The sequence below is a fragment of the Leguminivora glycinivorella genome, chromosome 21 (assembly GCF_023078275.1).
Source record: "Leguminivora glycinivorella isolate SPB_JAAS2020 chromosome 21, LegGlyc_1.1, whole genome shotgun sequence".
Taxonomy (NCBI): domain Eukaryota; kingdom Metazoa; phylum Arthropoda; class Insecta; order Lepidoptera; family Tortricidae; genus Leguminivora; species Leguminivora glycinivorella.
In genome coordinates this window covers 12,081,837-12,103,737 of record NC_062991.1, presented here as the reverse complement: position 1 = coordinate 12,103,737, position 21,901 = coordinate 12,081,837, and the positions used below count along the sequence as shown (strand labels likewise).

The 21,901-nt window shown below is 36.2% G+C and overlaps 1 protein-coding gene across 12 annotated transcripts in view; it reads right to left on the bottom strand.

The window, feature by feature from the left end:
* Positions 1-21,901, bottom strand: part of LOC125237392 (cell surface glycoprotein 1-like) — a 77,903-nt gene that overhangs the window by 20,278 nt on the left and 35,724 nt on the right. Inside the window, exons 2-6 of one of the 12 annotated variants that reach the window (XM_048144417.1) lie at positions 19,518-19,604; positions 18,660-18,783; positions 17,727-18,017; positions 16,284-16,391; positions 15,024-15,108 (exon numbers count right to left, since the gene is read on the bottom strand). The exons of 4 other annotated variants lie outside the window; for them this stretch is intronic. In XM_048144417.1, the coding sequence (XP_048000374.1) occupies positions 15,024-15,108; positions 16,284-16,391; positions 17,727-18,017; positions 18,660-18,777 (602 nt within the window). In that variant the 5' untranslated portion in view covers positions 18,778-18,783; positions 19,518-19,604. Of the gene's footprint in view, positions 1-1,842; positions 2,011-2,343; positions 2,451-3,819; positions 3,985-4,964; positions 5,149-6,742; positions 7,161-8,029; positions 8,151-10,292; positions 10,379-12,070; positions 12,183-15,023; positions 15,109-16,283; positions 16,392-17,726; positions 18,018-18,659; positions 18,784-19,517; positions 19,605-21,901 lie in introns of those variants that run through there. 7 more of the 12 variants (XM_048144420.1, XM_048144414.1, XM_048144415.1 and 4 more) reach the window with 7 other exon arrangements.

The following is a 21,901-nucleotide window of genomic DNA, read 5'->3' as shown; positions in this document are numbered from 1 at the left end:
CACTGACAGTTGTTTTTGTATGGAGAGCCAAAAAGTGTCAAAAAGTCGAATTCAGCAAAGTTAGAAAATCTCAGTACTTTCTTAATCTGATTACAATCAGAAAAATGATTACTATCGTAACATCAGTATGTAATAGGGTATATTTTGGCTATTATAATTTAACATTAAAAAATATTTTTGTCATTAAAACGGTTGTACTTAAAGACTGCAAGAAGACACTGTACAAAAAAATATTGTTATCATGAGATACATACTGCTAAAATTCATAGGCCACCTAAAGTTTATAATTTGTTTGTATTTTTATAATGTAGTTTGATATCTACAAATTATTTGACAAACATGCTGCTTATAAATTCTCATTGTATCAAAAGATTTACCATGTTATATATGACCACTTTTTATCGTGGACAGTCTTTATATATATCTGAAGTGGACGTAGAATATTACTTATTGTAAAATTTATTCATAGAAATTTTAATGTCTTTTTCAGATGATTTACAATGGTTGCAAGTTTCCTGTGACCCATGCCATACTGTGGAACAAAAGTGGAAAAATTTTGCAAAATATAAATTTTGGACGAAATGAAGGACGGTTCTATTAACACTGACGAATATATGAACAAAGTCTTGCACTAAGGATCGTTGAAATATATTTTTTAACAAATTATATAATTATTTTATTTACTTTCAGATTCACCAATTTTCACCGCTCATAGCATCCATTCCATATGCTGGGTGACCCAGGTTTCCGGATCCCAGTTTCAACTCTAGGCTTCTGTCTCTTGGAACTGGTCCTAGCAACCTGCATTTTTATCGGTAGGTACCTATGAATTTGTCTGTGCACTGTATAGACAACTAACATTTCTTGTAAATGTAAGAAAAGGTTTGTTGTCTATACAAGGTGGTACAGTAGGATTAAAGGCTGAGCCACGCCAGATACGTGTACGTAGACGTGCGCGTAGCGTACGCGGTGTAAATGACGAATCCTCATTAGAGATTACACCGCTTGTGTGACGTGTTTCCCGTGTGCGTCTAACGGTGTATCATCTCTTTTGAAGATTCGTACTTTACAGCGCGCACGCCACGCACACGTCTACGTACTCGTATCTGGCGTGGCTCGGCCTTTAATCCTACTGAACCACCTTGTATAGACAACAAACCTTTTTTTACATTTACAAGAAATGTTAGTTGTCTATACAGTGCACAGACAAATTCATAGGTACCGATAAAAATATAACACGTTAACGCAATTGTATATTTATTAGAGAGTACCATAAATGCAGTTGCTGTAACTAACTTTCTTGTTCTATTAACCATTTAATGAAGTTTACATAAATGAAGAGAATGTAATATATATCAGATGACTTGTATTCTTAACGATACCTATTATTGGCCTAACTAAAGTTTTATAACCTTTACAAGAATTTCTTGTGGAGTTTACATTATTTTGTTTATTTAGACACTCCATTTGTTATAAATACTGAATAATCTAGTAATACACACAATTTGACTGTGTGACCCTTACAATATTTTTATTTTATGATACGTAATGTATATATTACCTTTACAAGAATATATTGTCAAGGTCACATTTCATTTATTAAGCTCTGCAAGAAAATATTATTTATTTGTACGGTCCACGTGTTATGATTACTAAATATTCTAGTAATACACGCTATTTTAATGTGTAGCAATTACAAGATAACTAGTTCACTAAGCTCAACGCATTTAAACAGACTAGTTTAGTTATTTATACTATGCGAACAATTGTCCCAGAATTTACTAGATTTTCTCGTTCAGATTACACTATTCAGGTATCATGGACGAGACTTTTTTCTCCGTGATGATTCAATGGGCACCACTTGTAGATTCGGGAGTACAGTGATCATGGGCACATCTTCGGGCATTTCAGGATTGGACACTTGTAACGGGTCTTCCGGGAGTACATTGTATAAGGGCATATCTTCAGGCATTTCTGACTTAGACACTCGTAATGGGTCTTCATTATTACCTATTTTAACAAATATAATATTACCATGCAAAAATGTCGCACCTTATTCCTTTCAGTTATATTAAAAACAAAGTTCAGTTGCTCAACAGAAACTATTAAAATATTATTTCATAATCATCATACAGTCACGCCTATATCCAATACAGGGGTAGGCAGAGAACATGAACCTACTCAAGTTTCAGTGCCACTCTTAGCAAATAAGGGGTTAAAAGAAACATGGTGAAATCCCAGTGACAGGTCGCCTCTCGCCTACGTCACAATTTAACCCATATCCCATTGTCGGCTTCTACGACACCCATGGGGAGAAAGGGGGAGAATTTAAATATTATTTACCAAAATCATAAGGATTATTTGTGATTCCAATAGGGTTGTTGTTGTTGTAGCTACAAGTGTAGCGTTTCCTCTTAGTTCCAGTTGCTGTCAATGTATCTGCCAACCTGCTAAAACAGATAATAGAGGTAGTTGTCATCTTTACAAACAGAAATGTACTCTGTATAGGCCAGTGATACCTGAAATACTCAAAATGAGTGTTGTGATGCTTTTAACATATTTAGCCATAACTTAACCACAAAATTAAAATTTTGAAAAACCTCCAACTGCATCATAGTAGACCGATTTTCATGAAAGAAACAAACATTTCAGGCCAAAAAACAAACTAAATCTAAATCGGTTCATCTGTTCGAGAATGCCACAGACAGACACACACACATAGACAGACAAACAGACAGACAGACAGACACGTCAAATTTATAACATCCCGTCGTTTTTGCGTCGAGGTTAAAAACTGCTCTAGAGGTAGAGACCAATCATTTATAACCATTAGCTTGTATTGGCTACGTGCACGACAATTACGCCCACTATCATGTGAATTTGAAGTGGAAAATGTCAAAAAATGACATGTAAACAAACACTATATTTTAACGATTTTTCGTTAATTTTAAATAAATCAAATAACAAGAGCTACTATTTCAAGTGTAATTTAGGTAGATAGATTATAAAGACAAGGATATAATACCAAAAATCAGTTTCCAAAGCATTACTCACGGTATAAACTTCCAACCCCAGACTACAGAAAGAGTCAATAAATTGGTGCTGGCAGGGCATATAAGGAATCTTGAAGAACATAGGAGTAATGGTACAAGTTCTTCGAGCTAGTGATATGGTATTCGCTAAACCTCCGTCCCGTTAATGCCATATAAAACAAATCTAAACGTAAGTACGTATTAGTCATGTCCGCGGCCGCAGAAATATCCGACACGGGCCTATTCCTAGGCTAGGCCTGAATCTTTAAGCATAATCTTTTACGGTAGGAAAAATACTAACAGCGTATTGAACAATATTAGCTAAAGAAAGCTTAAATATAATTTATTATCATGTTTTGTTTTGACATGTCACTTACGTTTTCTTTTCACCGTAGCTATCCATTTAGTTCTTTGATCCAATTTCCAGTGTGCTCTAAGAAACGCATAGAACGTGCAACGACTATTTATGCCATTATTTTTACAATTAACAACGAAACAACATTGAAACCCCATATCAAACATTACACCACATTGTATTATATTTTATGAGTTTTGATAGATGACAACCACAATCAGTGTCGATTTTGACCACCGCAAGCACTGCGATCGCTTTGCTTACCCCCTCCATGCACTTCGCACGAAGCCAATAGCAATCTCCTGCCTAGCAGGTTGCCGAGCATCTAAAGTCCATGAGCACCAATCAGGCAGTTACCTAGCAGTGAATGTGTTAACAGAAAGAAATTTTATGTCTAAACACAATCAACAGCTTATGTTGATGAATACCTACCTCCATTTTGATGCATATTTGTAAGTCCGTCTCGATTTGGTCTCCAGCGGATATAATGTTGGGACATAACTGGGACTACATGCCTCATCTGCCTTTTTCCCACCAATAAAATGAGCACTGCATATAGTACTGGAAGGGTGAGGAATCCACCGAGATCCATCAGGACTAAAACAAACATTTCCAATGATAAAAAACTAATTTACATGAAAAAATTAGTCTTTAGATTTAGGTGCTGGTCCTACCTACCTAGGTAGTGACAATAATTACAAGCTTTTCTTCATCTTGCCTTGTTAGTACGTTAGTTTGGGTTAAAACGTAGAAGCTAAATTTAACCTACTTCCCGGTTTCCAATTGAGCTGAAATTTTGCACACATATGTAAATCATGTGACAATGCAATATTATGGTATCATGGAGCAGAAAGGTGGTCATAGGAATTCTGTTATGAAACGTCGTATCCCCATTGAGTAAGGGGTTTTTAGGAACGTCTCGGAGAGCAGTAGATAACTGTTGAAAGAAAGGTACAGTCAAAGAAAAAAAGCCTGTGCCAAAAATAAAATTTTTGCAAGAAAACTTATTTGTCACCATAAACCAAGAATTATTAGTCATTTAAGTGACTGGTGCATACTGAGACATTAAAACACAACCTTCAAATTGTTTTGTTATCTTCTGTTGACTTGCAAAGCTTTTGTATCTATATTAGCCAATAAAGAACTGAATACTGAAAGAGTGAACAGGCATCTTCTGGGTGAGCTCACTCCATTCTAGGCCATGTGTTTACCTTTGGCTAGTCTGTGGCTAATGAATAGTAAGCCCATTTATAATAAATTAATATTTAATAATAAAAAAGTGTTGTTTTGTTTAATGTCTAATTATTTACAGTTGTATATATAACTTACCGACATCCATATAATAAATTTTCTACGTGACAGTATATGTGACTTCAGATCCAAACTTTGGAGAACACTAAATACTTGTGTCAAAATATGTATGTGAGTTGTGTTGAGGCCTTAAAGTTAAGGATTTAGTATTGAATGGGTCTCGCCACACACAAAAGACTAAGGAAACGCAGAAGCCCTGCTAACACATTATTTATTTTTAGCGCACTATTAAAACATAGGTAAAATAAAAGAAAGTTAAAACATACTTTAATCTTCCTACAAAAGCTATCCACTGTCGTCTTTGTTCCAATTTCCAACTTGCACAAGGAAATCGATAAAATTTACAATTGCTGTTTCGTCCTGTATTCTTGCAGTTAAGAACAACACAGTATTGATGACTCTGATGATTCATTATAATAATCACGACTTAAAAGCAAAACTACGGGAACAAAACAAAATCGCCATGACTGACATTGACAGGTCATGACAGCTGTCACCAAATTACTTAAAACTGTTACAGACGGGCGTACCGTACCGGACTGCGATTGATTAATTGATTATAGACCAAGAAGATAAGACCCACAGATCAATACAACAAGATGGCCCTTACAGGGCGACTCGCGGTCACCAAGCATACGACAAATCAGGTTTATAAAAGTTTGAACGCGTGCGACACCGATCAGTAGCGCCCAAGTATACGACCCGCTAACAGTGTCCGTGTCCGCTCGGGAAAAAATCTTAAATAATCAATTTTGGTTGCAAACAATGGTCTCTTACAGCATAAAGTGGTGTGGCAAGTCTTCTAACACTTCTACATGTAAAAAAGATGGAATAACATTCCACAGTTAAGTCAAATTAATTATTTTGTTGAATATTGTTTATTGTCCGCGGAGTTCATTTATACTGGTCAATATGGTTGTGCTGAGCGGCGCCGAGGCGCGTCCATCCCTCTTTACCGAGTTAACAATGTGATATGCTATCCCTTTCACGTAAACGACTAGGCATGGGGCCATGTTAGTTTATGTCTGTTGCGGGAACTTCGTACTGCCGTTCGTACCATGTGCTACCATTTTATGAAATATAAAAGAAAGCAGATTTGTAATAGTGAATAATTATTTAGAATCTGTAGAGTCTGTAGTGGTATTTAGTTCATTGATTAGTTTAGAATATTTAGTTGGTTATTTAACTTAGTAAACGTAAGTAAAAATGCACAGTTTAGTTATTACTAGAATGATTTTTATTGAGATGCTATCACAATTATCATCCTCCTTGCGTTATCCCGGCATCGGCATTCGCCACGGCTCATGGGAGCCTGGGGTCCGCTTTGGAAACTACTACCAAGATTTGGCGTAGGCACTAGTTTTATGAAAGCGACTGCCATCTGACCTTCCAACCCGAAGGGTAACTAGGCCTTATTATAATTTAATTATAATATTATAATTTAATTATACAAAACAAATTCACCACAGTACTGGTACCGGTACCATTGTCTATAATAGACATGTCCCATTCCCATCCCTACTGCTAATCATAAAGGCGCGCCATTATTTGAAACGACCAATGGCAGCACCGTGCGCGCCCGCCTCACCCCGCAAGGATTGGTGATTTGCGTCTCGAACAATATCGCTTGTATTTGGCTTCTAGTGGGGTGTTCTGTGATAAGACCACAAACTACGAAGATACTAATAAGACCCCTTGTAATGCACATGTAGTAATTGGTCTTTCGTGCGGTGTATGCAAAGAGTAGTGTAATATATAGATATGTGTCAATGTCGATATATGAAAATCATAGACCTATAAAGACAATATGATGGGACAAGCACAACTTAAATAATAACTAAAACGGAAGGGTCCGTGCGGACATCAACTTCATCATAAATTGGTCGCTCCGCACAGTCGGTCCGATTGACACATTCTTCACGCACACACAATGGCCTCTATTTCGGAGGCTGAGTGCGGAGCCCATAACAATTGCATATTCTTTTGCTATCTGTAGTTCAAAAGGTTAAGGGTAGGTAGCCAAGTAGGTAAATAAAAGAAGTTACATAATTCTAAAATTTATTTCAGTCTTCTCTTCGTCAGGTGCTGCAGCTGTTTTAAGGGGTTTGCCCCCTCTACTGCCCTGTGTCCGGCACTGGCAAATAACTTTTAGCTAAATAGTCTCCATCAACTGATTCGTTCGTATCAAGCTGATATTGGGATCTCTCCGAGGCCACCTCTAAGCTAGTTGTGGTATACACAGTTTCTGGCATGAGTAACCGACGCTTTGCTAAATACTCTTCTACTGTTTGGTCATTAATCTGATTCCGTGATCTCTTCGACGCAAATTTTGAACTTTTTGTAGGACCTAAGACAGTTTTAGAGCTAGATGTATCTTGTATAACAGTTGTACTTTGGATTTTCCTTCGATAATTGGGTAATGGACGTACTTCTGAATACTTCTTGTCTTCGTGTTCATCAATCTGAAAAAAGTTCAAGTTCAATAAAAGAGACGCGATGATAGCGCGGGCGAGTTCGTAGCCGAGCTATGAGATACAAATCGCTCGCTCGTTTTTATTTATACGGGAGCGACTATCTTTTGTTCGTTTTTATAGCCGATAGCTCATAGTTTACTCGCTTTGGATGTGACCAGTGCCTTAGGCTAAGGTCTCTGCAGCGTTTTTGAGAGCACATAATTTGTTAGTGTCTCTGTTTAAACTTCTACGGAATGATGGTGCTGAAAATAATAAAGTCTGGCCAGAAATATAAGGACACTACTTTAAAAAAAACTTGTATCTTCGTCTGTCAATGAAAAGAAAATTGTAGTAAGTATGTATGATCCACTGAACCTCTCGCAATCTGTTTATGAACGGACAAGAGGGGGCAAAATAGAAAAAAATCTGTCAAGGTGGTCCAAGACATGCACTAACCTTCTCTCCGGGAGTCAGGAACCGCAGACAGGATTGGCCGGGGCCCACAATTCACCAAGGAAGCACAACCGCTCTCGCACATGTCTTTTAACAGTCTGTCAGGCGTCAACAACTAGTTAGAGGGCCGCGCGGGCGGGGCGAGGCGCGAGGGGGGAGAAACATATCTTTTAAATATATATGGTTAGGTAGGTAGAATTATAGGTAGAATTTTGAACACAATCAAAACACTGATCAGAACCCTAGTTCTAATTGCGATAGAGACTTCTCTGGCTATATTACGATCATATGCGTACCTACCTGTTCCCCTGTGTCGGATTAAATAGGCGAACGGGTAAAGAGGGACCAGTGATTCGGACACTGGCAAGGGTTTTAGTGGCGGCTATGGAGGCTATTTGGCTATATAAAGGTTATATTAGGTGTACCTGTTCGCTTGTGTCAGGGTAGTTGGGTAATTGGCCCAGGTGGTCCTGTGGACCAGAGTCTGGTTCTGAGGGTTCTGGCGAAAGAAACTCTTCCGGTTCCACCTTTATTTCCACTTTCACACTGAAAATAGAGTTAAATAGTTACAGACCTAAATAACCTAACCACAAAATTAAAATTTTGAAAAAACCTCCGACTGCGACATAGTATTTAGACTGACTTTCATGAAACATGGCTAAGAACCACAGAACACCCCACTAGAAGCCAAATGCAAGCGATATTGTTCGAGACGCAAATCACCAATCCTTGCGGGGTGAGGCGGGCGCGCACGGTGCTGCCATTGGTCGTTTCAAATAATGGCGCGCCTTTATGATTAGCAGTAGGGATGGGAATGGGACATGTCTATTATAGACAATGGTACCGGTACCAGTACTGTGGTGAATTTGTTTTGCAACAAATTATAATATTATAATTAAATTATAATAAGGCCTAGTTACCCTTCGGGTTGGAAGGTCAGATGGCAGTCGCTTTCATAAAACTAGTGCCTACGCCAAATCTTGGTAGTAGTTTCCAAAGCGGACCCCAGGCTCCCATGAGCCGTGGCGAATGCCGATGCCGGGATAACGCAAGGAGGATGATAATTGTGATAGCATCTCAATAAAAATCATTCTAGTAACTAATAACTAAACTGTGCATTTTTACTTACGTTTACTAAGTTAAATAACCAACTAAATATTCTAAACTAATCAATGAACTAAATACCACTACAGACTACAGATTCTAGATAATTATTCACTATTACAAATCTGCTTTCTTTTATATTTCATAAAATGGTAGCACATGGTACGAACGGCAGTACGAAGTTCCCGCAACAGACATAAACTAACATGGCCCCATGCCTAGTCGTTTACGTGAAAGGGATAGCATATCACATTGTTAACTCGGTAAAGAGGGATGGACGCGCCTCGGCGCCGCTCAGCACAACCATATTGACCAGTATAAATGAACTCCGCGGACAATAAACAATATTCAACAAAATAATTAATTTGACTTAACTGTGGAATGTTGTTCCATCTTTTTTACATGTAGAAGTGTTAGAAGACTTGCCACACCACTTTATGCTGTAAGAGACCATTGTTTGCAACCAAAATTGATTATTTAAGATTTTTTCCCGAGCGGACACGGACACTGTTAGCGGGTCGTATACTTGGGCGCTACTGATCGGTGTCGCACGCGTTCAAACTTTTATAAACCTGATTTGTCGTATGCTTGGTGACGCGAGTCGCGAGTCGCCCTGTAACTCAGATTTCAAACAAAAAAACTAAATCGAAATCTTGTTGCTATTGATCGTCAAACTTATAACCTCGTTATTAATGTTAAACTACACCAAGGACCCTGTGTGGTGACGGATTAAGAATTTCACCACCTCCTTTCTTCCCGTGGGTGTCGTAGATGTCGACTGTAGGATATGGGTTAAATTGTGGCGTAGGCGAGAGGCAGGCAACCGTCACTGCAATGTCACAATTTGGATTTCTTTCAACCCCTTTTTGCCAAGAGTGGCACTGAAACTTAGTAGTCCATGTGCTCTGCCTACCCCTTTATGGGATACAGGCGTCATTATATGTATGTATGTATGTACACCAAGAACACATCTTCCAGCAGCCCACTATAACTTGGATCTTTTAAAATTAAGAGTAAATACTGAATAGAGATATTTTAGGAAAACATTACTCCATCCTAGACTATCATTTTCATTAAACATTTTGATTGCCGCGGTTCGAATCCCGGTAAGGGCATTTATTTGTGAGATGAGCACAGATATTTGTTCCTGAGTCATGGATGTTTTCTATGTAGGTATATAAGTATTTATATCCATACTAATACTAATCTTTACTAATATTATAAATGGGAAAGTGTGTATGTCTGTTTGTTTGTCCGTCTTTGACAGCAAAACGGCGCAACGAATTGACGTGATTTTTTAAGTGGAGATAGTTGAAGGGATGGAGAGTGACATAGGCTACTTTTTGTCTCTTTCTAACGCGAGCGAAGCCGAGGGCATAAGCTAGTATTATATATATCGTTATCTGAGTACCCACAACACAAGCCTTCTTGAGCTTACCGTGGGCCTCAGTCAATCTGTGTAAAAATGTCCTATAATATTTATCTATTTATTTATTATTATTCATTAAATAGCATCCTAGAATCTGGTGATATTTCAAATGATTTACTTGATTAAATTCTAATTTAAAAAAAGGAAATACTTACCATGAATCATTAACTTCATATAATTCTAGTAAGTTTTCTGCCTGCAGCTGTTGCTTTATGACTGCTAGCACTGCCAACGTTTGGCCCTGTCGAAAGTAAAATATATTTAACTTACATACATAAAATGATTTTCACTTTATAAGGAACCTATGTGCCAAATTTGAAATCTCTAGGACGGTTTCGGCCACAGTATAATAAAGAGTACTATCGTACAGTATGGCCACTCCTGCTCCCCGCTGAAAGTGCCGCCCACCCCCTCTCAGTTACCGCCTGTCAAAAACGCGAACAGTCGACCTGTCATATTTCACTCATACAAGCATGATACGCGTTCACCTACACGAGCTTAGAATGTGTGCTAGGAACGCGCCTCTTTCATATATTTGATCGCCAGTGTCCGAGGTGTGGTTTCGGCTGTGCGTTGATATGTCAGTCAGTCAGTCAGTTTCTTTTTTTATTTATTTAGATATATACTAATACTAGTTTTTGCCCGCGGCTTCGCTCGCGTTAAATTCTAAAATTGCGGAATACTCCACATAAACTTCCACCCCCCCCATTTCAGGGAAGTAATGGGTTAGAAAGAGACAAAAAATGGCCTATGTAGTAATATAGGCCATTTTTTCGTCTCTTCAACTATCTCCACTTAAAAAATGACGTCAATTCGTCACTCCGTTTTGCCGTGAAAGATGGACAAACAGACACACACACTTTCCCATTTATAATATTAGGAAAAGTATGTGTCTCTGTGTCTGTCCGTTGTCGTGGATTAGGGAAAGTATGTGTCTCTGTGTCTGTCCGTTTTTCACGGCAAAACTGAGCGACGAATTGACGTCATTTTTTAAGTGGAGATAGTTGAAGGGATGGAGAGTGACATAGGCTACTTTTTGTCCCTCCACTTCCCTAAACTTGGGGGAGAAAGTTTGTATGAAGTAGAGATGGGCCGAATATTCGGTAAATATTCGGTATTCGGCATATTCGGCAAGTTTTTCAATGTTCGTATTCGGCCGAATAATTCGGTTGCTTTGCCGAATATTTACCGAATAAACAGAGTAAAAAAATAATGAAGATCTTACGCATTCCTTTGGATAATAAGTTCCTATTTTAGTATCTTTCTAAGGAACTACTAGAAAGAGATAATTGCCCATACGTCAAAATACATGTACAAAGTTGGAAAAACCGTAGTTTAAGAGTTGAGAAGAGTTTAATGAAATGAAATGAAATGAAATATTTATTTTTCAAGTAGGCATATTACAATGCGCATATGAACGTCAAATAAAGCTACGCCGGCTCTAACCCTACGCCTCAGCCTCGAGAAGTTTTAGAATTGTTTTAACTAAGTTTTAGTTAAAGTCACTAAATCGTAATAACATATGTAGTTCTAGTAACGTATGTAACCATTATCAATCATTTAATAGTTTTTTCTTAACATCCGCTTTCTAAATATGGCGTAACCGAATATTCGGCCGAATGTTCGGTTCGGTAAGAGCTGAACCGAATGTTCGGCCGAATATTCGTATTCGGCAAAGTCCATATTCGGCCCATCTCTAGTATGAAGCATTCTACAATTTTCGAATTTAACGCGAGCGAAGCCGCGGGAAAAAGCTAGTAGTATTATAACGGCCCAGCCACGACATTGGTCTAAGCGCGGCAGCGGTGAGCGGCAGCCATACGTGCGAATGAAAAGTCCCATCGCTGTGTCTCGCTCCAATGTATGGCCGCCGCTCACCGCTGACGCGCTTAGACCAAAGTCGTGGCTGAGCCGTAAAACGGTCGAAACTCACGCGTGAGGCGCCTCTAGGCGTGCGCAGCAAGAAGTGTGAGTCGTGCGGCGCGCGCTCGGCGCACGACGCGCACAGCGGACCGCGACCACACTGCACGCACCAGAAGGGGGACCTGCACAAAATATTAAGATAATTGCTATAAACCTTACTACATATCTGTGGGTCTAGTGAAAAAGGGTATAACTCAAATTGACTCGGTGAAAAAGTCCCACCTCGGACTTGTGACCTTTTCACCGAGTCAATTTGAGTTATACCCTTTTTCACTAGACCCACAGATATACACCGTTTTTTATAGAATTCCGTTGACTTCGGCATGTAGTTAGGTCCATAGGAAACAGAATAGCATAGTTAGTTTTTTTATTCGTAACTTTTTACTGAAAAACACCATACACCTGCGATAGATGTTAGTAGTAGTAGTAAACTCTTTATTGTACAATTAATAACAAAAAACACAGTAATTACAGTAAAGAACAGTACAAAGGCGAACTTATCCCTTTGAGGGATTTCTTCCAGTTAACCTTCGAGTGAATGAGAGGATAAAAAGAGATGAGGGTGACAAATGCAGCAACATGTACAACAAGGTACCAGAAAAACAAATAATTAAATATTATATATTATTAAAGATCGTTATCAGGGTGCACTTTTCGTGGCAAGTGGTACGGTTGGCAAAAAAAACAAATACATTTAAATATTCACTTTGTTTTTAACTACAAAATAAATACTCACCTTAGGATTATACCTAAATTTTTAAAACAATATACGTCAAATGACATTAATTATGTATGTCATAAAAACAAACACGCGAAGTGTAATTATATTACTTAAATCCAAATAATCAAATGCACTCTAGATAATACGACTAATTATCTAGAATTGTTATTCAAGTAGTTCAAGTCAAAAGTAGTGCACGAAGTAAGACGAGCACGGATGAGTGTAATAAAGTGCACGAATAATCCCAGTATCTTCATTCACAGTATGGATCCGACACAATACCTTTTTATAACAATTATTGATTTTATAACAACCTTCTTGTAACTTCTGTCAACGTAGAAAGGTCATTTAGTTATTTAAAATGGATTTTTTCTAATCGAACGTGATTCGTTCTAATGAACGATCGTGAACGACTAACAGCCAAATATGTTGAACAAATTTTAGTTATTTATTCAATGTAATTTGGCTAAGTAATTATAAATCCATACTAATATTATAAATGGGAAAGTGCGTGTGTCTGTTTGTTTGTCCGTCTTTCACGGCAAAACGGAGCGATGAATTGACGTGATTTTTTAAATAGAGATAGTTGAAGGGATGGAGAGTGACATAAGCTACTTTTTGTCTCTTTTTAGCACGTGCGAAGCCGCATGCAAAAGCTAGTATGTATATATTTCATAATTTGTTAAGTATATGTAGTGTTTTAAATACTTGTGTATTTGTTTTTTTGTCAACCATACTCTGCCACCAATACAGCACGCTGATAACGATCTTTATACATCAATTGCTTTTAAGAAACGGGCTTTTTGTGTGTTCGATATGTGATTGACATGTCATAGTTTTGACACTTACTTAGTGTGAGTTAATTGTAAAGTCCGTTTATCAATCAGCATATTAAAGTAACATCTATCGCAGGTGTATGTTTTTTTAGCAAAAGTACGATTTTAAGAATACTAACTACCTATGTCTTTCTGTTACTTATAATGGGCCTAAGTATATGCCGAAGTTACCGGAATTCAATAAAAACACCGTGTATGGAGTACACAAAGAAGCGGAATGAAAGAAGTACTTGGAGCCCCTCCGCGCGAAAGAAGTGAAACTTCGTAATGTGAAAATGAAAATATTGACACCAAACTCATGTATATTCATAATAGCATGCGCGGATCCAGGGGGGTCATGGGGGTCATGCCCCCCCCCCCCCCCGGAGCCTAGGTTGGCCCTACAAATAGACCACGTGACCCCCCCTGGGGCCAGGGCCTTTACCACGTGACCCCCCTTGGGCACGAAGCTGGACCCGCGCTTGCTGTTAATAGTAACCTGCCAGTATAAATCTACAACCTATTGTCCCAGATTTGTAAGAACCTCTTTTTGACACATGACAGCGTCCACAATAGGTAAACTCGCGCAACCTAATGAAATTTTAAATAAAATCCTGTAATAATATTTAAAAAAATCAAGTACTTAAAAACAATATTTCGCTTACTTTAAACATAATCTAGCACATGTTACATTTTTGCGGATCTTCGTTAGTGAGTATGTTACGATATTAATTTATCACGCAGGATTTACTTATTATGTCATTTATCATTCATTTTTATTTTTAAATTAGTGCTGTGGCAGTCTGTTATTTCGATTCAAATGACATTTCAGTAAGTTGATAGAAATCGTATGTTTGTTTAAGCGCCTCCTTGTACATAGGGCCTAATCGATTCAACCAATTCGAAATTAATCGTTAAATTTGGCAAACGATACATCTTAGCCACATCGCAACATACTTCAAAACAAATGTGTCAAAAATGTGAACTTACAAATCCGGGACAATATATGTATCGGGAGTATGTAAGTACTCAGCCGGCCAACAACCAACAACATCTTATGCGGCCCTGGTATTTTCTTCTTTTTGAATGCAGTTTTAAATTCGCTGTCTAACCCCGCTTTATCATCATTCGGTTCTGTCACGGGACACCTTACACAGATCAACTTAGCCTCAAAACGATTGCACTTACTGTTCAAGTCTGTGCATACGCACGGGGCGAGGAGCGCGGGACGCAGCGACACCGGGCAGTTCACGGCCGCGGGAGCCCGCGGCCGATCAGTCAGCGACTCACAGCGAGTCACCTCGGAAGCGTGCACACGCCGTTAGGGGCAATATTTTGTAAATTTTCATATTAGTGTTTAACCTCAAACGTAATAAATCCTTATTGTTAAAAGTTTGGAGTTTTTTATTGTTCGCACGAACACTTACCCATTAGTAAATGCCGCACAGTCCTTACAACAATTAATTACGTGCATACCATCACCATCATCTGTCAGTTCGTCCTCGGGTATAACTGAAAAAAAAAATATTACCTCTAAGTATAGAGTATGTAAACTAACGAAAACCATTTACTGTAACCCGTAAATGTCCAGGTGATACTGTACTGTTTCATAGGTAGTTTTATTTTATAGTAAGTATTAAATAAGTATTTCCTATGGGAGAGTAAATTTTCATTTCGCGTTTTGGGTGTTGGTCCCATAGTAAAAGTTGCTCTGTGTAACTTAAATATTAACAGGCTTCAGTAAATGGTTTTCGTTGGTTTACATACTGTATATAATTCAGACAGCCAGTTGAAAAAACAACAGATATTGCCTGTATCAATAAAACAAAGCTTTGGGTGCTATTAAGCATTTGTTAGTCGTATACCTCGAAATCAAAAAATCCTTGTAGCTTTTCACCTATTCGCGTTTTGCCGCGATAGCGTATTTTGTTGTAGCGTGTAATATCGATAGTATATTTTGTTACTCGCATATATTTTCAATAGATTTTTACAACAGTAGCAGATTTTAATGTAGCGTTTATCACTAATAGCCTATTCAGTTAGCCGCAAATATTTTTAGTCGCATTTTACCTGGGTCGCATACTATTGTATTAATGGTTTAAAAAAAAGGCTATATCACTGGGATATAATACGTGGTCAAATGGACATATATCAACATCAACATTTGCATTAGTAATATAATATTTTATTAGTAATATCAGTGATAAGCACAACGAGGTTATATAACCAGGAGAAAACCTACAAATGCGAAATGCATTTGCTAAACAAAACTATAGAACTAAAGTGCTAAAAAAAAGGAAATATCAAAATATCTAATAACGCATTACAAACAAATATCTATTGAGGTGAAAAGCGACTACAGTGAAAAAAGGCAGGATAATAAATATACTATGAATTTTATACACCATTGTAATTGGCGATCAAAAATCATACTACAAGAAAAAATATTGTTCAGAAATTTTGAGATCGCGGCGAAACGCGAATAGGTGAAAAGCTACAAGGATTTTTTGATTTCGAGGTATACGACTAACAAATGCTATTAAGGCTAATAAAATTTAAATAAGTTGTCAATAGTTTATTAGTTTCCACTATTTGAATAAACATAAAATTAGTATGTACTTATTCCTGCAATCGCCGAAATTCTTAATCGCCCTTATTTTCTTTTGAATTTTCGATAAAACACTCACATGGTTCAATGGGCACCTCTTGAAGGACTGGCAGTTCAAAGACTGCGGGCACATCTGCAGGCATTTCTGGCCTGCACACCAGCGCCGGTATTGGGTCTTCATTATTACCTGAAATGCACGTGGTCAATAGCATTTTATTGCAGAGTCCACATTGGCCGCACGCCTCACTCGAGTAAAATGGAGGCCCTCGGTCAGATGTTCAAAATAGTTCTGCAAATATTTATTCCCGTGGCACGTAATAGGCGAGACGACTAAAAAAAAAGTAATTAGTCCGTCAATAGTAGTCAATACGTATCAAAGAATTTTAGACACGTATTTTTTCTTTTTTCTCGTAAACGAAAAATGACGACGGTACAGTGCGTGACGTCACGCCTAGGTACAATTTTTTACTTAGACGTGACGTCACAAGCCCCCACTCCGGAACTTAGATGCTCTATACCTTTGCATTTTTTCATTCATTAGAAAAAGCGAAAAATGTGTTTAGTATTTTTGGACGATCTAACTGACGGACTAACCAGAATGCCATTTTTTAATGTAGTCTTCATTCCTATTTGTGGTTTTCGCATTTTCTTTTGAATAAGAATTAAAAAGAAAAGTAAATCATTTACTATTCACGGCAATAAATCTACAACTAATTACCTACAGATTTGAAAAACATTGCAAAAAAGAACTTGTTTATCTCGAAACTTAAGATTAAGACACATCTGATAGAAAAAATCTATTAATTATACCATTACAGAGTTCATGGAAGAAACAAATACTTAATTACTTAATATCTTTATTTTTTATTTTTTTCTTAATATCTTATGTGGTTGCGTTTTAGACTTAACCTTATATACTTATATTATCATACCTACTATGAGTTTTATCATAAAAGCTCCATAAGTTAGTGTGTAATTCTGTATATTACAGAAACTAGTTATAAAGAAAATTTCTACACCCCACAAGGGTCCATGTGTAACTATCCATAATTTGTAACATCTATATAAATACCATGGTTTGCAATAAAGATCTTACTTACTTAGTTACAGCTGACAGAGGGCCGTGGGACTTGGTCAATCTGTGTAAGAATGTCCTATAATATTCATCACGGTACTATTTATTTAAGTATGACTTTGGAGTTACTTTTCCTTTGAAATTATTTATTATGCACAGTTTTAGGTACTGAAAGGTGGAAATAATATATATTTCCACCTTTCAGTACCTAAAACTAGGAATACAAGTGTGTACTTTAGGGGTATCACTAAAACTACCTTACATGCATGCATAATGTACTTAATCTATTCAATAACCTAGCTTATTTATAGTTGAGAAATTCGTTTATACTATAAAAGCATTTATCCACAAGGCATTTCTTTAATTCTTTTTTGAATCGATTGAATGGTAAAACCTTAATCCTTTTTACTTATTAATCTACAATATTACATTGTAAACAAATCTTACCTGATGGCGTGACTTTTTTAGCCGTTATAGGCACGTCTTTAGAGATTTTAGGTAGAAGTCTGGGTTTATAAGTATGCTTTATTTCTGGTTTGACTTCTGGGCCTGGACTGGGATGTCTAGGCTGTGGGCTGAGCTGGGATTTTGGTGTCGTTAGAGGCACAGCTGTAGATATTAATCTGGATCTAAAGGTATTTCTGCTTATATCTTCATCTTTGAAATGATCCTCACAAAGGTAAAGGTGACGTCGTCGCTTCAACTCTTGCTGTGTCAAAGATTTCAGTTTTTTGTTACCTGAAATTAATTATAATATAGAAATCCTATTTAATATGACATGTTGGTTCCTAAAACTGCAATAACTTTATAATAAGTAATAATATTATTTTCACCACACCAACTGTTAAAGGCTTACTTTGCTATTCGAAAACAGATAGCAATATTGCATTCTATCCACAAGAGAGCAAAGTAATTTCATACAAATTTTGATGTCTTAAGCTGGCTGGTAGAATTTACCTATGAATGATGATTTTGAATCATAAATATTGAATAAATTGATAGATTTGATTTGATTGATTTTATAGTTAGTATTTTGTTCATGTTGGTGTGGTGAAAAATATTGTGTTTCACTCGGTGGCAAAGTTTGTTTAACCTTCGTGCCTTGAAACCCTCGCAACGCTCAAGATTTCACTTTTTGAACCACTCGCTAAGCTCGCGGATCAATATTGAAATCTTTTGAACCAGTGAGCTACAACCTCGGCCTTGTCGTCACTTTCTATCAGGTGCAACTAAGGTTAATCACTGGCCAGTTTATATAAAAAAAAAAAACAAAAACAAAGTGGGATGTATTCCCATGCACACTCACAAATGATGATAATGACAATTAAGCCTGTCTTCTGCAGCTGCATACAATGATGCCTGAATGATGGAATGTCTCACCTGAATGTTCTATCCACAATTTTAACCGATGTTCATCATTGACAGGAAACCTGAACATGGACTTGTCATCTGTACTATAATTGTCACAATTGTGGTATTGACATTTATCATAAGGCATAATGTTCTGTAAAAACAATAAATATTAAATATTAGTAGAGTAGATGATGCCAGTGTCCTTATCATGGTTTATATTTTCTCAGTTCTCGTTAGGAATAATAGGAATACGACCGGTCTTTTGCCTAAAGATAGGTTCAAAGTGTGTTTTTTGCCCTTGTCATGGTATGCATGCAGAGGCAGCACCCATCAAGGTGTACTATTTGAGAGTTAATGGAATCTAAAACGAACTAGGCTTTTGGATGACAGAGATGGACTAAAATAAATACTGGTTATGCATATATATTATTTATGTTTTTCCAAATTCTTGGCAGTAAAGGTTTATTGTCAGCTAGAAAATATCATAACTAGATAAATATCTAAAACAGTGTATATGTAATATTGTGTAGTCCTGTCTAGTTCGTTAATTTTATTCAATTTACCTATATAGTTGTGATTTAATGTAATGTAACCTATAACTTACATGTTTGGTTTACCTGTTAGTGTAAGTTGGTTGATAATAAATGAAATGAAATATCCACTTCAATCAAATGAGAGAATGTTCAACATCATCGACTAAACTTAAAGTAATTGACATGTGTTTGAAATGCTCAAAATTCTGTCTTTTAATCAACATTATTTGTAGTCTCTAACTCTTCGTCCTGAATTAGTTTATGTAAGGCTATAAAACTGAATAAAAAGTGAAAATAGTACCATATCTAATGCTGCATCATAACATAACTTGAAGATATCAAAGGCACTCACCCGAGTTTTGGGCTGGCTTACTGTTAAAAACTCATGATTTAATTGTGCTGGTATTTACGAAATAAACTAATATAAAAGAGTGGTATTGTAAGATTCATGAAAATAACATGTTAAGATTTGGTGGAATTTATGTTCTGGGAGTATAGATCTTGCATTATTTATCTGTAAAAACGTATGTTATTCATAATTATTTTGAGTCATTGTGAAAACAACCTTACTGTCTTAACAATAGAGATCAATGTTATTAGCAGAAGATATCAAAGTCTAGTCTATACCATTGTTGTAAGTGTTGCTTTTTAAAAAAATAGATACTATTGCAAATGTTTAATTAATTCAATAAATTAGATTTATATTCATTTAAGCATATTTATAATATTGTTAATGATGCTAGTTTACTTTATTATGAGTTTAGGCAATTTCATTGACAACAAGAATTAAAAAGGTTAGACACCTTTTTAATTAAAAAGTGAGTTGGCGTTGGCGCCAATTAAGATTATAAAAAAGTTACGTTGGACATATTTGTCACTATTGATCTTGTAATTTTCATTTGATTGTATCGATACAACTATTGTTAACAATTAAATAATTATAAGTAATAGAGACTCACGTTTTTATTTGGAACTTACTTCAAATTCAGAAGCGGGATGACTACGTGCTATTTTCAAAAGCCGGTTGAGCCATCTTTTCAAGGAATAAGTAAATACCAAATTCACCAAGGAAGGTCTGTGAACTAAATAAGGCCTTGGTAAGGCACGGTAAGGTAAAGGTAAACATTTGGTGAATTGTTTTAAAGGTGAGTTACCTACATTTTTGTTTAAAAGTGTAAATAGAATGCTAACAAACTAGCCTGTTTATGGTAATCAAATAAAATAGTGTAAGAAATTTGAATTTGTGTTAAACAACACAATACATTTTAGTTAAACAAAGTACCTACTTAGTATTGTATTTTGTGTAAGGTTATTTTATGTAAGTATTTCGCTCGTTGTTAAAATAATAATATGATTCATAGAAGTACAATGATAAAGAAGAAAACAGCCAAATATCAAAAGTGATACCAAACTGGAACAATTTCAAGTTCGGGGAGTATTAAATGCAATAATTATGTATGATTACGTAAATAATTTACTTTCAAACTGTTTAATCGAAACGGAAATCACCCACTGTATCTTGTAAACACAACTTTTTGTACTGAAAAGTCTAATTAATAGGTTAAAAGTAAATTGGTGCCGCTGCCGAGGTCAAAAATGGTCACGTTTTATTATTTATAGTCTGTCTCTTTTGTACTCATGGGATGTTCATATCTGTAATTTCATATTTGAAATTCTTAAGTTGTAATATTTTGTATGACTTGTCATAAGTGCTTATTTAATTAAGACTTGAATGAATTGAATTTAAATTTAATAAATTAATACGTGACAGCTTCTCTTTTGCACACTTCAGCAGTTTTTAAGTACACGCAAAACGATAGTTCAGCCTCCTTGAAAGTTTAGTTATTTGCTCAATTTAGTAATAGTCCTATATTTCTTTCATTTTGTTTCCTTAGTGTTATTTTACATATATGATAATAGGATACTTTACTATATTTAAAATATTTTATGCAGTGTACGAAATAAAGCAACAAATAATTAAAAGAAAAATATAGACAGTAGTTATTTTTAAACATAATTTCTATAAAATTTAAGAAGTCAACGAGAATGATATAAAGTAAATAAATGAGTTGTCTGTGACTTCACACCTCACGATTTTATATTTATTACATACCTACTAGATTTTTTACCCGCGGCTTCGCTCGCGTTAGAAAGAGATAAAAATAAAAAGTAGCCTCTATGGCACTCCCCATTCCTTCAAATATCTCCACAAAAAAAAACACTTTGATTCGTCGCTCCGTTTTGCCGTGAAAGACGGACAAACAAACATACACACACACTTTCACATTTATAATATTAGTATGGATTATCAAATCGTATTGACAGTTCTTAAGAGGCTCTACGCCTTGGAAAAATACTTCAACTCAAATTGTGAAGAAAGTGTAGGTAATTTTATAATACTTTGATCTTAATTTGAGCAAGTAAAATAACCAAAACTTGAATTTATTGCGTGTAGTAAATGTAGTAATGTATACGTGGAAAAACCCGTACTTATTCTTATTAAAATTTTGTAAATTTTGAGTGATTGTTGAGTTGAGTTTTCACCAAAAAAAAAAAAAAAAAAAACACTAAAGTACATCTAAATTGTATGTTAACTATTAAATCACAGTAGCTCTGTTAAAGCCAGGGAGAAAATGTTATAATTTACATCACACTGAAAAAGTACTAAAAATTCATGAGTGGTAGTTAGGGAATAAGGCATCTTAAAAAGAAACTGATTTGACTAGTAGTAAACTT